General features: G+C 44.0%; 1 protein-coding gene across 5 annotated transcripts in view; it reads left to right on the top strand.

Annotated features, from left to right (window-relative positions):
• lamb2l (laminin, beta 2-like) overlaps nucleotides 1-9,561 on the top strand; it is a 178,829-nt gene extending 169,268 nt beyond the window's left edge. For all 5 annotated transcript variants that reach the window (XM_072581753.1, XM_072581750.1, XM_072581752.1 and 2 more), the window contains 2 exons: nucleotides 4,122-4,281; nucleotides 7,660-9,561. In XM_072581753.1, the coding sequence (XP_072437854.1) occupies nucleotides 4,122-4,281; nucleotides 7,660-7,796 (297 nt within the window). In that variant the 3' untranslated portion in view covers nucleotides 7,797-9,561. The remainder of the gene's footprint in view (nucleotides 1-4,121; nucleotides 4,282-7,659) is intronic.
• The last annotated feature ends 11,003 nt before the right edge of the window (nucleotides 9,562-20,564 follow it).

Genomic DNA, 20,564 nt, shown 5'->3' with positions numbered 1-20,564 from the left:
AATACTGAGATACAGGCTACTAGACTGGATGGGATGGAGGTTCACAAGGAGGTGTTAGCAATTAGAAAGTGTAAAAATAGATAAGTCCCCTGGGCCGGATAGGATTTATCCTAAGATTCTCTGGGAAGCCAGGGAGGAAATTGTTGAGCCTTTGGCTTTGATCTTTGTCATCATTGTCTACAGGAATAGTGCCAGAAGACTGGAGGATAGCAAATGTTGTCCCCTTGTTCAAGAAGGGGAGTAGGGACAACCCTGGTAATGATAGACCCGTGAGCCTTACTTTGGTTGTGGGTAAAGTGTTGGAAAAGGTTATAAGAGATAGGATTTATAATCATCTAGAAAGGAATAAGTTGATTAGGGATAGTCAGCACGGTTTTGTGAAGAGTACGTTGTGCCTCTCAAACCTTACTGAGTTCTTTGAGATGGTGACCAAACAGCTGGTGTATCTCAATTTCAGCACGGCATTTGATAAGGTTCCCCATGGTTAGCTATTGCAGAAAATACGGAGGCATGGGATTGAGGGTGATTTAGTGGTTTGGATCAGAAATTGGCTAGCTGAAAGAAGACAGAGGGTGGTGGTTGATGGGAAATATTCATCCTGGAGTTCAGTTACTAGTGGGATACTGCAAGGATCTGTTTTGGGGCCACTGCTCTTTGTCATTTTTATAAATGACCTGGAAGAGGGTGTAGGAGGATGGGTTAGTAAATTTGTGGATGACACCAAGGTGGGTGGAGTTGTGGATAGTGCTGAAGGACGTTGTAGGTTACAGAGGGACATAGATAAGCTGCAGAGCTGGGCTGAGAGGTGGCAAATGGAATTTTTATGCGGAAGAATGTGAGGTGATTCACTTTGGAAGGAGTAACAGGAATACAGAATACTGGACAAATGGTAAGATTCTTGGTAGTGTAGATGAGCAGAGAGATCTCGGTGTCCGCGTGCATAGATCCTTGAAAGTTGCCCCCCACGTTGATAGGGTTGTTAAGAAGGCGGAATGTGTATTAGCTTTTATTGGTACAGGGATTGAGTTTCGAAACCATGAGGTCATGTTGCAGCTGTACAAAACTCTGGTGCGGCCGCACTTGGAGTATTGCGTACAGTTCTGGTCACTGCATTATAGGAAGGATGTGGAAGCTTTGGAAAGGGTTCAGAGGAGATTTACTAGGATGTTGCCTGGTATGTAGGGAAGGTATTGTGAAGAAAGGCAGAAGGACTTGAGACTGTTTTGTTGGAGAGAAGGTTGAGAGGTGACTTAATTGAGATTTATGAGATGATCAGAGGATTAGATAGAGTCAACTGTGAGAGCCTTTTTCCTCGGATGGTGGTGGCTAGTATGAGGGGACATAGCTTTAAATTGAGGGGTGATAGATATAAGACAGATGTCAGAGGTAGTTTCTTTACTCAGAGAGTAGTAGGGGTGTGGAACGCACTGCCTGCAAAAGTAGCAGAATCCCCAACTTTAAGGGCATTTAAATGGTCATTCGATAAACATATGGACAAGAATGGAATAGTGTAGAATAGATTGGTTCCACAACATTGAGGTCTGAAGGGCCCATACTGCGCTGGAATGTTCTATGTAAACTAATGGGGCTAAATATTAATTAGTCCCCTGGATCTTCTGGGATGCATTCTGGGACATTAAAGAAAGCAGCTACAGAGGTAGCGGATGCACTGGTAATAATCTTCAGGGAATCCTTAGATTCACGAAAAATCTCAGAGGATTGGAAAACTGTTAATGCAACAGCTATATTTAAAAAGGGAAGGAGACAAAAAAGAAGATTAATTATTAGCCAGTCAGGTTAACATGTGTTACTGGGAATAAGTTTGAGTCTATTCTAAAGAATAATAGCTGAGCATTTATAAGTAAATAAATAACATGATCAGACAAATTCAGCATGAGTTCATGAAGGGGAAAGCATTCCTGACAAATTTACTGGAGGTCTTTGAGGAGATAACAAGCAGGATAGACAAAGGGGAAGTGGCAGATGTAATAGATTCGGATTTTCAGAAGTTGTTTGATAAGGTGCTGCACTTTAGTTTGCTTAATAATAAGATATGAGGTAGTATACCAGCAGGACTCATGAGTTAATTTGCTAATAGCAGGCAGAGAGTTGGGATAAGGGGAGCACTTTTCAGGATAATAACCTGTATCTAGAGAATTGCCACAGGAATCAGTGCTGGACCCAGAATTAGTTACGGTATATGTTAATGGCTTGGATGAAGAAAGTGATTGTACTGTAGATAAGTTTGAAAATAGGTGATAATGCAAGTGAGAGGATGATGTGAAAAGTCTGCAGCAGGATAGAGACATGTTGAGGACTGGCTATAAACTTAGTAGCTGAAGTATAATTTTGGAAAATGTGTAGTGATGCACTTTGGCAGGAAGAACAGAGGAGCTGAATATTATTTAAATGTAGAAAGATTGCAGAAAGCTTCTGAACAGAGCGATTTGGGAGTCCTTGTGCATAAATCACAAAAAGCCAGTCATCTGAGTTCACTGGGTAATAGGGAAGGCAAATGGAATGTTGGCCTTTAATTCAAAGGGGATTGAGTATAAAAGTAGGGAAGTCTTGCTATAAGTGGCACTAGTCAGACCACCACTAGAATATTGTGAACAGTTTTGAGCCCCTTAACCAAGAAAAGACATACTGACATTGAGGACAGTCCAGAGAAGGTTCACTAAGCTGATCCTAGGGATGGAGGGACTCTCTTATGGGGGAGAGGTTGAGTAGGTTGGGCCTATAGTCATAGATTTTAGAAGAATGAGAGGTGACCTAATTGAAGCATGGAGGATTGTTCGTGGTTTGACAGGTTAGATGTGGAAAGGTTGTTTTCCCCTTGTGGGAGAGTCTAGGAATAAAGGGAATAATCCCACAACAAGAGGCTCTTAAGACAGAGATGAGGAGGAATGTCCTTCTTTCCCAGGGCAGTGAATCTATGGAGTTCTTAACTGCAGTGAGCTGTCAAGGTGGGTCATTAATTATGTTCAAGTGTGAGACCGACATTTTGTTTTAATCAGGAAGTATTGAAGGTTATGGGGAAAAGGCGGGAAAGTGGCATTGAGGATTATCAGGTCAGCCATGATCTAATTGAATAACAGAGCTGACTTGATGGGCTGAATGGACTACATCAGCCCGCTGTGTCTCATTGTCTGATGCAGATGGGGTTTGTGCTGAAATAGGTGGCTTGTCAATTCAGCTGCTAATCAACCCAATCAGATATTCAGGAAATAGGTCTGTGCAAAGACAGTGGGGAGGATGTGGAACTCCCTCCCTCACCAAGTGGTCATGGTGAATGGATACATTTCGGGGAAATCAGACAACTATTTGAGGGAGAAGGGAATGGAGGGTAATGCTGGTGGATGAAGAACGATTGTGCAGTGTAACTACTAACAAGAATTAGGTGGGCCAAATGGCCTCTTTCTGTGCCCTTTATCCTGTGTAACCTGATGTCAGCCATCATCTGATTCTAAGAAGGGTGAGGTTGGATGATTGTCTCAGGATAAGTAACCCTTCCTGTCTCCCTCTGCTGCCAATGACTGTGAGGTAACTGACTCAGGAAATTCAAGGAGGGCCAATGTCATTGTTGCCATAGCAATGGGGAGTTAGGAATGCCCACCACTGACCATGTCTGGAGAGCTGCAGGAAGCAGAGAAGCTGGTCTCCTCACCCTGCAACAGTGAACATTGTACAGAAGCCCAGGCCCACATTGGCATTCCGTCCTCTTTATCTAACCTCCCCAAGGCCACATGGCTGCTTTAAGTATCCTTCTGGGTCATACCTTCTGTCCTGAGAACAAGCTGCTGTGAAAGGGTAATTCCCCACTCTCCCCATTTGTTAATCTCAGCTCTTGGCTAATACCTGTCAGCAGGCTGTTTGTGGAAGTCTCACAGCTAAGCCCATTGTCTATACAGGCCATTTCCAACAGGGCCCCAAGGCAGTGTTAACATCCAGGAGGTTTTGATTATGTTTCCCAATCCTTTAGGGGTTGTGTGAAAAATAATAGCACCCCCCCCCCAACACTGTCACGTGTTACCCCTCCCCAACAGGCAGTGAGCTCAGGAAATGTGCTGTTGTTGTTTGTAGCAATTGTTTCTTCTTTACCTTTGTGTGTGTGTGTACAGAATGACCTGAAAGAGGTGGAGAGGCGTTATGAGGAGCTGAGAGACAAGATCAGCTTGCTGGGTAACAGTACTGAAGATGGGAATGAAAGAGCGAAGAAAATCAAAGAGGAGGCAGAGAAACTGAGAAACCGGGCGACAGACAGCCTGGAAAAGCTGAACGGTATGGAGTGGAGTTATCAGTAACTGCAGCTTACATTAAAAAGGGTCTTTTATGTTCTGAAACCATAAGACCATCAGAAATAGAAACAGGAATAGACCATTATGCCCCTCGAGCCTGTTCCACCACTCAACAGGATCATGACTGATCTGACATTCCTGACACCCACATTCCTATCCTTTCCCTGTAACCCATGATTCCCCGACTGATCGAGAGTCTCTCTCTCTCTCTCTCTCTCTCTCTCTCTCTCTCAGCTTTAAATATGCACAAGGACTCTGTCCCCACAGCGCTCTGTAGCAAGGGGTTCCTTGCTACAACCCTCTAAGAGGAGAACATTCTTCTCATAGAGTCATAGAGATGTACAGCATGGAAATAGACCCTTCGGTCCAACCCGTCCATGCTGACCCAGATATCCCAACCCAATCTAGTCCCACCCACCAGCACCCGGCCCATATCCCTCCAAACCCTTCCTATTCATATACCCATCCAGATGCCTTTTAAATGTTGCAATTGTACCTTTATTTATCCTATCCATGCTCCTCATAATTTTATAAACCTCTATAAGGTCACTGCTCATCATTAGTGCCCCTTTATTCTGAGTGAGTGATTGGGTGACAGGATGAATCATCTGGTGATTGAGACCCTGGGAGTGGAGGTTCAAATCCCACCACAGCAACTTGTAAAATGTAACTTCCATCAACACATTTGGAACTGAAAGCCTATTTCAGTGATGATGACCATGAAACTATTGTTTCAAAAACCCATCAGTTTCACCAATGTCCTTGAGGGAAGGAAAGTGCCATCCTTACCTGGCCTGGCTGACATGATTCCAGACCCACAACAATGTGGTTGACTCTTAATTGCCCCCTGAAATAGCTTGGTTGTTTCAAGGAGACAGCTCACCCTGTCAACAGCCAAGGGTTACTGTCTAGCCAGTAACACCCATATCCTATGAATGAATGTTAAAATAATCTCCATAGAATCCCTGATTAGTGTAGTGCTGGAAAAGTACAGCAGGTCAGGCAGCATCCGAGGAGCAGGAAAATCGACATTTCGGGCAAAAGCCCTTCATCAGGAATGGTGCATCAGAAAAGTTTCCTGATGAAGGGCTTTTGCCTAAAATGTTGATTTTTCCTGCTCCTCAGATTCTGCCTGACCTGTATTTTCCAGTACCATCCAATCTTGACTCTAATCTCCAGCATCTGCAGTATCCACTTCTGCCTCTATAGAATCCCTATAGAACAATACACAAGCGACCTGCACTTTGCCCATGATGTTGTGACGAACATGATGCCAAATGAAACTAATCCCTTCTGCCTTCCCTTAATCCATACCCCTCCATTCCTTGCATATTCATGTGCTTATCTAAAAGTCCCTTAAACATCCCTATTGTATCTGCCTCCTCCACCGACACCACTGGCAGCACATTGCAGCCTCCTACCACTCTCTGTGTAAAAGACCTGCCCCTCACATCTCCTTTGAACTTTCCCCCTATTCCCTTAAATGCATCTCCCCTTGTCCTAGATATTTCAACCCTGGGGAAAAAGTTTCTGATCCCCAACCCTATCTGTGCATCTCATAATTTTATAAACTTCTACCAAGTCTCCCCTCAGCCTCCATTACTCCAGAGAAAACAACCTGAGTTTTTCTAGTCTCTCCTAAAAGCTCATACCCTCTAATCCAGATAGCATTCTGGGAAACCTCTTCTGCACCCTCTCCAAAGCCTGCACATCCTTCCTGGAATGTGGTGACCAGGATTGAATGAAATATTCTAAGTGTGGCCTAACCAAAGTCTTATAAAGTTGCAACATGACATCCTGACTCTTGTACTCAGTTCCCTGATCAATGAAGGTAAGCCTGCTGTACACCTTTGTTACCACCCTATCTGCATGTGTCGCCACTTTCAGGGAGCTATGGACTTGAACCCCACGATCCCTCTGTACATCAATGCTGTTCAGAGTCCTGCCATTAACTGTATACTTTTCCTTAACATTTAATCTCCCAAAGTGCAGCACCTCACACAGATTACACTCCATCTGCCATTTCTCTGCCCATACCTGCAACTGATGTATATCCCACTGTATCCTTTGCCAACCTTCTACTCTTGCCACAACTCCACCAATCTTTGTATCATCTGCAAACTTACAAAACCACCCAACCACATTTTCATCTGAAGTCATTGATATATATCACAACCAGCAGAAGTCCCAGTGCTATGGAACACCGTTAGTCACAGGCCTCCAGTCTGAAAATAATCCTTCCACCACTACCCTCTGGCAAGCCAGTTCTGAATCCAAGTGGCCAAGTCAATGTGAATCCCATGCATCTTAATCTTCTGGATGAGCCTGCCGTAAGGGACCTTGTTGAAAGCTTTACTAAAATCCATGTAAACAACATCCAATGCTGTACCCTCAACAGTCACCTTCATCACCTCCTCATGTCACAAAGCCATGCTAACTGCCTCTAATTGAGCCAAATGCACATGAATCCTATGACTAAGAATTCTCTCCAACAGCTTTCCAATCACTCATGTGAGACTCACCAGTCTATAGTGTGGAAGCAGGCCCATTGAGTGCACACCCACCCTCTGAAGAGCATCTCACCCAGACCTACCTTATCCCTGTAACCCTGCATTTCCCATGGCTAGCCCACATAACCTGCAAAGGAAACAAGAGTACCCAGTCGAAACCCGTGCAGCACAGCACGGGAGAATGTGCAAACTCCACACTGTCACCTGAGGGTGGAATTGAACCCAGGTCCCTGGCACTGTGAGGCAGCAATGCTAACCACTGAGCCGCAGTACCAGCCCTAGTTACTGGTATTTCTCTGTCACTCTAATGTCCTAGGCATTCCTGTGACTAACCAATGACTGGCAGTGACCAGTGGGCACTGAAAGTTGTGTATAAAATATATTTGTAACAATATGTAGTTGGGTTGGTTGCTTTTGTTTTCTTTGGGACTGTGTTTATGCAACTTTGAATTTGAAATGTACCTAGATTTTTTTCCTCAAAATTGTGCAATACCCTTTAAAGGGGTATTTACTGCATTGATTCTTACTTGGTGACACTGCTGTTCTCAGGAGCGTTAGACCAAGGTGGATGGAAAGATACCATGAGCACTATTTGAGGGAAGTCAGGGGAGATTTCCCCAGTGACTTGGCCAATGTTTATCTCTCAATCAACAATGTAAAGCAGATTAACCAGGGGTCTGTTTGTGGCAGCTTGCTGTGCCCAAATTCAAATGTTTCAGAAAGATTCTCCATTGACTTGTGGGACTTTTTGGGATGTTTTAAGGTGGTGAGATACTGTACAGAAATGCAGCATCGTTCCTCTTCTGACACTTTGTAAATTAATCATTCCACTATCATCTTCTTTTAACCAGCTTTGGAGAAGAAATTTAACAGAAATAAGCAAGTGATGACAGCCAAGTTAGACATGTTGCAGGATTTGGAACAGAATGTCACAGATCTGCTGGAATACATCCGGGAGAGGTCGCAGTATTACGGCTTTTGCTCATAACGGAGGCTGGGGCCGTCAGTAGATTCTCCTGTTTCTGTCTCTGATTCAGCTCCTGTTCCTGAATTTCTATTTGGCAGCTGCTATGTCAGCTGATAGTGGTGCCTACTCTCTGCTACTGACTGGGGTATGACTGGCGTCTATTGCCTCCCCACCCTGACGCCTGTGAAAATGCCGAACAGTCAGCTGTTGGGCTGCAGTAGGCATCGTAGCATGTAGCCTGTTTCTGCCTTGTTTCTTTGCTTACAGCTGAACCTTTTCCCAGACAGAAATATGTGGTCCCTGCGTTTTTGTTGATTGTTGTGTCTGTCACACATTGCTGTCTTTCTTTAAAATACAAACTGTAGTTTGACACATACAAACATTTGACACTGTTAATTATGGAGCAGAATTGAGTCCAGCATTCTCTTCAAAACCTGCCTCAAAGTGTCAATTCAATTAGTGCCTCACAATTCCATTTGACTTTGGTTTTTCTCCAGGGTATTTACCTCCCCTGCCTGGGTCTGTCTCGGTCTCCTGGTGATAGCAGTGTCAAAGTCCACCCCACACTGCAGACTCTGCATTTCGGCCTTTTACAATGGGATAGGCCTGTGGTGCTGAACCCCTCTCCTGGCTGTTTAATTTGAACACTGAGCGGCTGGTCAACAATGGAGGGCATTGCAGGTTATATTCTGTAACCAATGCTCAGTGTCCCCAGCCTGCCCTACACAAACTCACAGGCGTGTACACCTTCCCAGTGTTAGTGGACAGTCACAGGGGGCCGAATTTAGATTAGATTCGATTCCCTACCGTGTGGAAGAGTAACCCACCCAGACCCATTCCCCTTAACTAATGCACCTAACACTATGGGCAATTCAGCATGGCCAATTCACTTGACCTGCACATCTTTGTGACTGTGGGAGGAAACCCACGCAGACACTGGGAGAATGTGCAAACTCCACACAGAGAGTCGCCTGAGGAGGGAATCGAACCTGGGACCCTGGTGTTGTGAAGCAGCAATGCTAACCACTGAGCCACTAGGGGTTGGGAATATTTCATCAGCCCAGGGGGTGGTGAGTGGGGACTACTGTCTCCCTGCCTCCAAGTAGATTTGATCCATTCAAGCTTCCCATCAAACCGGGCCCTTTAACTGGGGGAGGAGGCAATTGTTTATTTGGACCATCACACCCATCAAGTCTGATCGCAGCCTGTGGAATATGTGGCACATTCAACCAGAGGCCAAGATAGCAAAGGTATATGTTACATGGAATAACTCAGCACCAAGAGCTTGGCCATTCTGCCCAACTCTGAGCTGCTGTTTATACTTCATGATGCTTGACTCTTAACTGCCCTTTGAAATGGCCTACCGAGCCACTCAGTTCAAGGGCAACAAGGGATGTGCAGTAAATGCTGGCCCACTCAGTGATGCCCACGTTCTACGAACACAGAAATTAAATCCCCTCTTTGATTTTATTTGCCAACAGGCCCCTGACTTGTACAGGTACAGAGGAGCTGAAATGTAACTGTTCACTTGGGGATTTCTTTGTGCCCTGCGTTTACTAATGTCTTTCCATGAGATGATATAAACCTGTAAACATCTCTCAAACCTTATCCCACAGCTCTCAGTGAACCTGTGGCATTTACTGCAATGAAAATACTGCTCTGTTACATTGTATTCAGGAAGTTGGGAGAGAAAGGTATTTGGTTTGACACATCATTGCAGATAGACAGTGGACTGCAATGCTCCAACCACATTAAACCATAAATAAAATGATTATTTTTAAATAAATGCAATGTTTCCTATTATTATTTACAAATTCAAAGGGTTGCACTGACGGCTTTTCCCCGAGGGGTGAGGAATGGGCTCGACTTTTGGGATGAGAAGCCAGACTGCTGGCACGGCCCTCAGGCAGACCGAGATTAGACAGGGATCGGCAGAACTACAGGGAATTGGGTCCCATTGTAAACAGGGAATAAGAAGAACAATTCCAGGAATTAGGATTTCAAAATACTGGGAAAGGATCAGCAAATTGGACGATTGTTGTTTCCATTGAAGGCTCTGAAGTTTACTGAGGTAGTATGGGCTGAGGTGCGAAACAGGAAAGGAGAGGTCACCCTGTTGGGGGTTTTCTATAGGCCTCCGAATTGTTCCAGAGGTGTAGAGAATAGGATAGCAAAGATGATTCTTGGTAGGAGTGAGAGTAACAGGGTAGTTGTTATGGGTCCTGTAATTTTCAAAGTATTGACTGGGTATACTATAGTTCAAGTACTTTAGATGGTTCAGTTTCTGTCCAATGTGCGCAGGAGGGTTTCCTGACACAGTACGTAGATGAGCAAACAAAAGGAGCGAGACCACATTGGATTTGGTACTTGGTAATGAACCCGGTCAGTGTTAGATTTGGAGGTAGGTGAGCACTTTGGTGATAGTGACCACAATTCAGTTATGTTTACTGTAGCAATTGATGGGGATAGGTATATATCGTAGGGCAAGAGTTATAGCTGGGGGAAAGGCAATTACAATGTGATTAGGCAAGATTTAGGATGCATAGGATGGGGAAGCAAACTGCAGGGGTTGGACACAATTGAAATGTGGAGCTTGTTCAAGGAACAGCTACTGTGTGTCCTTGATAAGTATGTACCTGTCAGGCAGGGGGGAAGTGGTCAAGTGAGGGAGCTGTGGTTTACTAAAGAAGTTGAATCTCTTGTCAAGAGGAAGAAGGCGGCTTATGTTAGGATGAGATGTGAAGGCTCAGTTAGGGCACTTGAGAGTTACAAGGTAGCCAGGAAAGACCTAAAGAGAGAGCTAAGAAGAGCCAGGAGGGGACATGAGAAGTCATTTGGGGATGGGATCAAGGAAAACACTAAGGCCTTATATAGGTATATCAGGAATAAAAGAATGACTAGAGTAAGATTAGGGCCAATCAAGGATAGTAGTGGGAAGTTATATGCAGAATCTGAGGAGATAGGGGAAGTGCTAAATGAATGTTTTTTGTCAATTTTCACATTGGAAAAAAACAATGTTGTCGAGGAGAATACTAAGATGCAGGCTATTAGACTAGATAGGATCGAGGATTCACAAGGAGGAGGTGTTAGCAATTCTGGAAAATATGAAAATAGCTAAGACCCCTGGGCTGAATAGGAATTATCCCAGGATTCTCTAGAAAGCCAGGAAAGAGATTGCTGAGCCTTTGGCTTTGATCTTTCTGTCGTCATTGTCCACAGGAATAGTGCCAGAAGACTGGAGGATAGCAAGTGTTGTTCCCTTGTTCAAGAAGGGGAGTAGAGACAACACTGGTAATTATAGACTAGTGAGCCTTACTTTGGTTGTGGGTTAAGTCATAGAGATGTGCAACACAGAAACAGACCCTTCGGTCCAACTCATCCATGCTGACCAGATATCCCAACCCAATCTAGTCCCACCTGCCAGCACCCAGCCCATATCCCTCCAAACCCTTCCTACCCATCCAGATGACTTTTAAATGTTGTAATTGTACCAGCCTCCATCACTTCCTCTGGCAGCTCATTCCATACATGTACCACCCTTTGTGTGAAAAAGTTGCCCCTTATGTCTCTTTTATATCTTTCCCCTCTCAGCCTAAACCTATGCCCTCTAGTTCTGGACTCCCCGACCCCAGGGAAAAGACTTTGTCTATTTACTCTATCCATGCCCGTCATGATTTTATAAATCTCTATAAGGTCACCCCTCAGCCTCCGATGCTCCAGGGAAAACAGCCCCAGCCTGTTCAGCCTCTCCCTATAGCTCAGATCCTCCAACTCTAGCAATATCCTTGTAAGTCTTTTCTGAACCCTTTCAAGTTTCACAACAACCTTCCAATAGGAAGGAGACCAGAATTGCACGCAATATTCCAACAGTGGCCTAACCAATGTCCTGTACAGCCACAACGTGACCTCCCAACCCCTGTACTCAATACTCTGACCAAATACTTAACTACACCAGCAACCATCCCAACACACACAGACGAAGCTGTATCAGAACACTATTCCAACGAGCCACCACACACTGCAGCACAGACGAACTGAGGAGAACCACCTATACAACGTATTCAAGAAGAACGGATACTCAAAAAATACAGTCTGCAGATTCCTCAAGAACAAACCACGACAAGCAGACCAAACACAGCCAGAAACCCTAACCACCTTACCATACATCAAAGAAGTTTCAGAAATGACAGCCAGACTACTAAGACCCCTCGGAATCCTAGTAGCACACAAACCCACCAACACTCTCAAACAAAAACTAACAAACTTAAAAGACCCAGTACAACCCATGGACAAAACCAATGTCACCTACAAAATTCCATGCAAGGACTGCCACAAACACTACGTAGGACAAACAGGAAGAAAGTTAGCCACCAGGATACACGAACACCAGCTAGCCACAAAAAGACACGACCCTCTCTCCCTCGTGGCCCTACACATGGATGAAAAAAAACACCATTTCGACTGGGACAACACATCTATCCTGGGACAGGCTAAGCAAAGACATGCCAGAGAATTCCTAGAGGCCTGGCATTCCAACCACAACGCCATAAACAAACACATAGATCCAGATACCATCTATCAACCCCTCAGAAAATGAACAGGAAATGACATCACCACAAACCCCAGGAACCCCATCCAGGAGAAAGATATAAATAGAAAGCAGGAGACAACAGCTTCGCTTCACTTGGAGGTCGCCACTGATGATGTTACCTAGCCAGGTAATGAAACGTCTGGATATCAAACCTACAGCTCAGCGAGCAACCCTACACTCTAGATCCCTGAAAATTGCCACCCAGGTTGATAGGGTTGTTAAAAAGGCATATAGTTTGTTAACTTTTATTGGTAGATGGATTGAGTCTCAGAACCATGAGGTCATGCTGCAGTTGTACAAAACTCTGGTGCAGCTGCACTTGGAGTATTGTGTACAGTTCTGGTCAGTGCATTATAAGAAGGATGTGGAAGCTTTGGAAAGAGGAGATTTACTGGGATGGTGCCTGGTATGGAGGGAAGGGCTTATGAGGAAAGGCTGAGGGACTTGAGGCTGTTTTCATTAGAGAGAAGAAGGCTGAGTGGTGACATAATAGAGACGTATAAGATAATCAGAGGGTTAGATAGGGTGGACAGGGAGAGTCTTTTTCCTCAGATGATGATGGCGAGCACGAGGGGGCATAGCTTTAAATGGAGGGGTGATAGCTACAGGACTGATTCCAGAGGGAGTTTCTTTACTCAGAGAGTAGTAGGGGGTGTGGAACGCACTGCCTGCAACAGTAGCAGACTCACCAACTTTAAGGGCATTCAAATAGTCATTGGATAGGCATATGGATGAGAATAGAATACTGAAGGATAGATGGGCTTCAGTTTGGTCCCACAGGTTGGCACAACATCGAGTGCCAAAAGGGCCTGTACTGCGCTGGAATGTTCTGTGTTCTAAGTAGATGCATTAATATTTTTTAATGTGAAAGGGGTTCTTTCATTCATCCATGGGACAAGGTAGTCTTGGTTGGCCAGTATTTATTGACTGTCCTTAGTTACCCCGTTGACAAGATGAGGGTGAGCTGTCTTCTTGAATCGCTGCAGTCCATGTGCTGTGGGAGGGAATTTCAAGATTTTGTCCCAGTGACATTTAAGGAATGGCGATATATTTTCAAGTCAGGATGGTGAGCACTTTGATGGGAATTGTACAATTTGATGTAGATGTAAGATTCAGATTTTTGTGAAACACCGTTCAGGTAAGGAGCCAATTTTCACTTTCCTTACATTCCCATTCTCTCAGTCTATCACCATCATCACCTGGACTTGAGAAAGTTTGCAGAATCTTCCATTTGTGATGCAGCCTTCTGATCACAATATACATCACTAGCACAGCTCTGTGATGGATCCCATTACCCCATCTCTTTCCCAAAAGCCCTGAACGTATTTTACCCCCCTACAATATTTCTTGGATTTCCCTTTCCGAGCATTCCTGTTGGACTTGCTTCCACGTCCTTCCTCCAAGCAGCAAACTCCCACATCAAAATAACTCTCTGTTTCAGAAACTGTTCTCCTCAGTTCTGATCTGCTCGTTCATTAATCATCTTAAACCTGTGTCTGGTCACCAAATGTCCAACCATTTCTTCCTTTTCACTGCAATAGGAACAGGAGTAGGCCATTCAGCCCCTTGAGCCTGTTCCTCCATTCAATAGGATCATGGCTGATTCAACATAGAACATAGAACATAGAACAATACAGCACAGAACAGGCCCTTCGGCCCACGATGTTGTGCCGAACTTCTATCCTAGATTAAGCACCCATCCATGTACCTATCCAAATGCCGCTTAAAGGTCACCAATGATTCTGACTCTACCACTCCCACGGGCAGCGCATTCCATGCCCCCACCACTCTCTGGGTAAAGAACCCACCCCTGACATCTCCCCTATACCTTCCACCCTTCACCTTAAATTTATGTCCCCTTGTAACACTCTGTTGTACCCGTGGAAAAAGTTTCTGACTGTCTACTCTATCTATTCCCCTGATCATCTTATAAACCTCTATCAAGTCACCCCTCATCCTTCGCCGTTCCAACGAGAAAAGGCCGAGAACTCTCAAACCTATCCTCATACGACCTATTCTCCTTTCCAGGCAACATCCTGGTAAATCTTCTCTGCACCCTCTCCAAAGCTTCCACATCTTTCCTAAAGTGAGGCGACCAGAACTGCACACAGTACTCCAAATGTGGCCTAACCAAAGTCCTGTACAGCTGCAACATCACTTCACAACTCTTGAATTCAATCTCTCTGCTAATGAACGATAATACACCATAGGCCTTCTTACAAACTCTATCCACCTGAGTGGCAACTTTCAAAGATCTATGTACATAGACCCCAAGATCCCTCTGTTCCTCCACCTGACTACGAACCCTACCATTAACCCTGTATTCCGCATTCTTATTTGTTCTTCCAAAATGGACAACCTCACACTTGGCAGGGTTGAACTCCATCTGCCACTCCTCAGCCCAGCTCTGCAACATATCTAAGTCCCTTTGCAAACGACAAATGCCCTCCTCACTGTCCACAACTCCACCTATCTTCACATCCCCTACATCTACTTTCCTCTCCTTTCCTCATAACCCTTGATTCTCCAACCAATCAAGAATCTATTTCAGCCTTAAATTTTCACAAGGACTCTGCCCCGACAGCTCTCTGTGGCAAGGAGTTCCAAAGATCTGAACGAAGAACTTCCTCCCATCTCAGTCTGAAACTGGTGCCCCTTTACTCTGAGACTGTGCCCCCATGGTCCCAGACCCTCCCATGAGGGGGACCATCCTCTCAGTGTTGACCCTGTCAAGCCCCTTAAGAATCTGATATGTTCCAGTGAGATCACCTCTCATTCTGCTAAACTCTGACCCATTTCTCCCTCACTCATAAGACAATCCCTCCATACAAGGTATCTGCTGGGCACAGAATGTGGCATTCAAAAGTATAAATAATTGGGAAGAAATGAACAATAAGCTTGGGAGAGAAAGGTAACATATTATTTCCAAGAGCAATAGTCAACCTCAGTCGTTGACAAATTGGGGGGAATTCAGCAGAGGGATGGAGTAAAGTTTAATTATGAACAACATACTGCCGTAGGACTTGAAAGGTTTTGTATGTTTCTGTAAGGTATGTAAATAGAGAATAGCAGGTGAAGATTTACACAGGATTTTGGGTAAAATGTTAGCAAAGATTGGGACTTGATAGAAGGATAGAGCAGGAGTAAAAGTCACATTTTAATTTTGAGGCAACAGGTGAATTAAAAACCTGGGACATTGATACAATCAGTTTAATGTTTGGGTGAGAAAGCAGCATTGAGTGTAAGTTATCTATGTAGCCGGATGACAAAGGTGATGTGTTTGAATGAAAACACAATGAAGTGATAAAGGAAGATGGACAGATTGCTTGTGTGATTCAGAAGGTGGAATATAATGACGAACTGCACAATTCAGCAGTGGAACTGTAAAACAAAGACAGAATAGAATATTTCTTGAAATGTGAAAGACTGAGATACATTTGGGCTATAACTGAAAGAAGGTAAGTTAACAACAAACGAAGATGTTCATTAGCAATGCGAAACAATGCGGAACTTGTGGTTATAGATGGATTACACCAGCAAAGCACTAGACTTCAGTGAGACGACAGTGGACATTAATGAATCATATCTGGAATGTGGTGTGTGGTTTGTCTCCTGTCTGAGAAAGTGTATTATTGTCTCAGCAATAGGTCTCCATTGGAATCAGGCAATAGTGTGAGAGATGATATTGTTGACTGAGATTTAGTGAGAGTCCTATTTTTGTAAAATGCATTATCAATAAAATGATTTAAAGCCCATAAAACTTCAGCTGCAAGTGTAAAGGAATCCACGGTGGGAGGAATTACACTCACAGCCAGAATATTAATAGATTAGATTTGATTAGAATCCCTACAGTACAGAAATAGGCCCTTCGGCCCAACAAGTCCACACCGACCATCTGAAGAATAACCCACCCAAACCTATTTCAATATGGATAGACCAGTTCAGATGCTGATCAAAGATAACGTCCAGAAGTTTGACACTGAGGATTTCAATGATGACTATGTCATTGACTGTCAAGGGGTGACGGTTAGATTCTCTGTTAGTGATAGTCAATGCATGGCACATGTGTGGCACGATTAAGATCGCAGCTTAGAGAAGGGAATGAACAACATCTTAAAGATTTGATTTCCTGGAATTTCAGACGGGATTTCATAATAGAAAACCAAAGTTGCAGGCAGCAATAATTATTTAAGTTTAAAACAAAAGGTAGCAGGGTGGGGTATGTTAGATAGAACTACAAAGGAAGAGACCCACGTTCAAAAAATGAAGCATGATATTGCTCATTTTGCAAGAACTCCGGGAGGAGAATTGTACATGTTGGAGGCAAGTTCCCGGTAAGTTGAAAACAAAAATCAAGAATACAAAAACAGTAATATTATGAGCCCTTACATGATTTGTACATTGTCAGTGAAATTGCATGAATACTCTACTTCAGACTTTAAATGTACAGCAGTATTAACCAGTCTGTCACAGTATTAACCAGTCTGTCGCAGTATTAACCAGTCTGTCCCAGTCCAATGGTGCACTTGCCAGCATTTGGAAATTCCACGTTTAGATTTTGGAGACTGAGATGGAACAGCTCAAATGAGTAGTAGAACGACAGCATTTTTTTGTGGTAGGTGACGCATATTTTAGCATAATTGTGGGAACAAAGGATAAAATAAGAGTAAATGTTCTATAAGGGGCGTTCAAACGTGCTTGGCTGAGAAGCAAGTGGCTGGAAATAGCAGCGATAACGGAAATCTGTGACAGTCCAAGAGGACACTGCCAGAAAGGTGAGTAAGGAAATTCAAGCTGAACATGATCTGATCAATCAAACGCGTGGAACAACAAACTCTACACCTTGCACAACTGAGCAGCTGCAATAAGGATCCAATTTCAAAAAAGCAAGAAAAATAATATCTGGCAAAGCAAGCAAAATCAGAAACAGTACAATAAGCATAAAGGAGAATTACAAAAAGTAAACAGATCAGGAGAATGTATGGAGAGGATACACCCAAAAAAAACATATTTTTGTGTTCAAAGTATGTAAAGTGCAAGGATAAATGAAGCAACAAGTCAGCTATATTATGATCAAAGTGGCAACCTATCTGTATCTCTGTGACTCTATAAATAGTGTATAATGCAATGGGGAAACAGCAGGAGAGTGGCACTAGGTTTTGATGTTTGTTTGAAGAGCTGGTGCAGAAACAATAGGCCACATGGCCTCCTTCAGCACTGTAACAATTCTCTGATTCCATGTAATGCCTGAAGCGTTTAGCCATGGGCCAATGTGGCAAAGGGTCTGAAAGTAGGCATTGCATAGAATTAGAGTCAGAGAGAAATAGAGATACAGCTCGGAAACAGACCCTTTGGTCCAACTCATCCATGCTGTCCAAATATCCCAACCCAATCTAGTCCCACTTGCCAGCACCTGGCTCATTTCCCTCCAAATCCTTCCTATCCATATACCCATCGAGATACCTTTTAAAAGGGGCAATTGTACCAGCCTCCACCACTTCCTCTGGCAATTCAGTCCACACACGCACCACCCTCTGTGTAAAAATATTGCCCCTTAGGTCTCTTTTTATATCTTTCCCCTCTCACCCTAAACCGACTCCCCCACCCCAGGGAAAAGACTTTGTCTATTTATCCTGTCCATGCCCCTCGTGATTTTATAAAACTCTGTAAGGTCCCCCTCAGCCTCCGACGCCCCAGGGAAAAGCCCCAGCCTATTCAGCCTCTCCCCATATCTCAAATCCTCCAACCCCGGCAACATCCTCATAAATCTTTTCTGAACCCTTTCAAGTTTCACAACATCTTTCCGATAGGAAGGAGACCAGAATTGCACGCAATATTCCGTCAGTGGCCTAACTAATGTCCCTGTACAGCTGCAACATGACCTCCCAACTCATGTATTCGATACTTTGACCAATAAAGGAAAGCATACCAAACAATCTTATCTATGTACGACTTTACTTTCAAGGAGCACTCCAAGGTCTCTTTGTTCAGCAATACTCCTGAGGACTTAACCATTAAGTGTATAAGTTCTGCAAAGATTTGCTTTCCCAAAATGCAGCACCTCGCATTTATCTAAATTAAACTCCATCTGCCACTTCTCAGCCCATTGGCCGATCTGGTCAAGATCCTGTTGTAATCAGAGGTAACCCTCTTCGTTGTCCACTACACCTCCAATTTTGGTGTCATCTGCAAACTTACTAACTGTACCTCTTATGCTCGCATCCAAATCATTTATATAAATGACAATAGGTAGTGGACCCAGCACCGATCTTTGTGGCACTCCACTGGTCACAAGCCTCCAGTCTGAAAAACAACCCTCCACCACCACCCTCTGTCTTCTACCTTCGAGCCAGTTCTGTATCCAAATGGCTAGTTCTCCCTGTATTCCATGAGATCTAACCTTGCTAACCAGTCTCCTATAGGGAACCTTGTTGAACGCCTTACTGAAGTCCATATAGATCATACCCACTGCTCGGCCCTCATCAATCCTCTTTGTTACTTCTTCAAAAAACTTAATGAAGTTTGTGAGACATGATTTCCCACACACAAAGCCATGTTGACTATCCCTAATCAGTCCTTGCCTTTCCAAATACATGTACATCCTGTCCCTCAGGATTCCCTCCAACAACTTACCCACTACCGAGGTCAGGCTCACCGGTCTGTAGTTCCTGGCTTGTCCTTACCACCCTTCTTAAATTAACAGCAGAGAAAGAGAGCATTCAGCCCATCTAGCCTGTGCTCTGTTTATCATCCATGGGTCTGGTCCTGTTGTGTACAGATATTGAACTGAGGATGTGTTTCAGGCAAGTGCTGCTGGACAAATACGAGATACCCTGACCAGTACGGCAATCAGCACACACTGCAAGATACCCTGACCAGTACGGCAATCAGCACACACTGCAAGATACCCTGACCAGTACGGCAATCAGCACACACTGCAAGATACCCTGACCAGTACGGCAATCAGCACACACTGCAAGATACCCTGACCAGTACGGCAATCAGCACACACTGCAAGATACCCTGACCAGTACGGCAATCAGCACACACTGCAAGATACCCTGACCAGTACGGCAATCAGCACACACTGCAAGATACCCTGACCAGTACGGCAATCAGCACACACTGTAGGCAATCACAACAATCACCTTTTGACCCCCTGTTTAAGGATTATAAAATAGACGCTGTCTGGGCTCTCATGTGTTAATCTTGGATTCATCTTTCATAGTCACCTTTTCACAGCTAATTACACATAATCAAAGTTAAAAATCACATAACTCTAGGTTATAGCCCAGCAGGTTTATTTACCTGCTACCTCATCAGGTAGTTAGGGAGCAGGACCATCAGACACAGAATTTATAGCAAAAGATTATAGTGTCATGCATCTGAAATGATATATTGAACAAACCTAGATTGCTGTTAAGTCTTTCATCTTTTAGAATATGTTGCAGGTTTCGGTTCAGTAATATGTAAATCCCAGGACTACTTTGCAGTCACATTCTCGAGATAACTTAAGGTTTTATTTACAAAAGGTGACATCTCAGCTCAGACAATGCATTAAAGGTGTGAGGTTAGAGTCTGTCTGTATTGCAATCTTGAGTCAGACTGTTTCTATTCCAAAGTGGAATTTTTAAACTATTACGTGCATTGACTGATTCCAAATAACCTGTTGGACTGTGACCTGATGTTGTGATTTTTAATTTGTCCACCCCAGTCCAACATCGGCACCTCCACATCATGGCTACACTTACAGGGAGACCCTGTATGCACGGGATTGTTTTCCACAGTTTCAGTTACCCATGGTTTTCCGTGGCCTGAACATATTATATGGGACCTTCCAGAACCAGGGACCAGGGGGCTGCTGGGATGGTAAATTCCCCATTTAAATAAATGGGTTCAGTTCTATCCATGGCTTTGGCTTCTGCATTAGATCTGGGAAGGTATCCCCCTCAGGTCCAGAGGTCTACTGTCATCAGTGAGCTCCATCCAGAAGGAGATCTGTGACTTGACCATCTGTAACAGGTTTGTCCAAAGGCCTAAACACAGTTTGGTTTTCTCTCTGTACTTTGAGAACTGTCTCTTATCAGGCTTTGGTACAGTTTATGACCACATCACATGGTAAAGTTTTGTGGGTCTGCTTTCCAGGACAATTGGTTTGAATGATCCTGCACAAACATTGAATTACGTTGGCGCCTTGT

This window comes from Chiloscyllium punctatum, chromosome 12 (genome assembly GCF_047496795.1).
Source record: "Chiloscyllium punctatum isolate Juve2018m chromosome 12, sChiPun1.3, whole genome shotgun sequence".
In the NCBI taxonomy this organism is placed as follows: Eukaryota; Metazoa; Chordata; class Chondrichthyes; order Orectolobiformes; family Hemiscylliidae; genus Chiloscyllium; species Chiloscyllium punctatum.
This window is presented reverse-complemented; position numbering and strand designations above follow the sequence as displayed.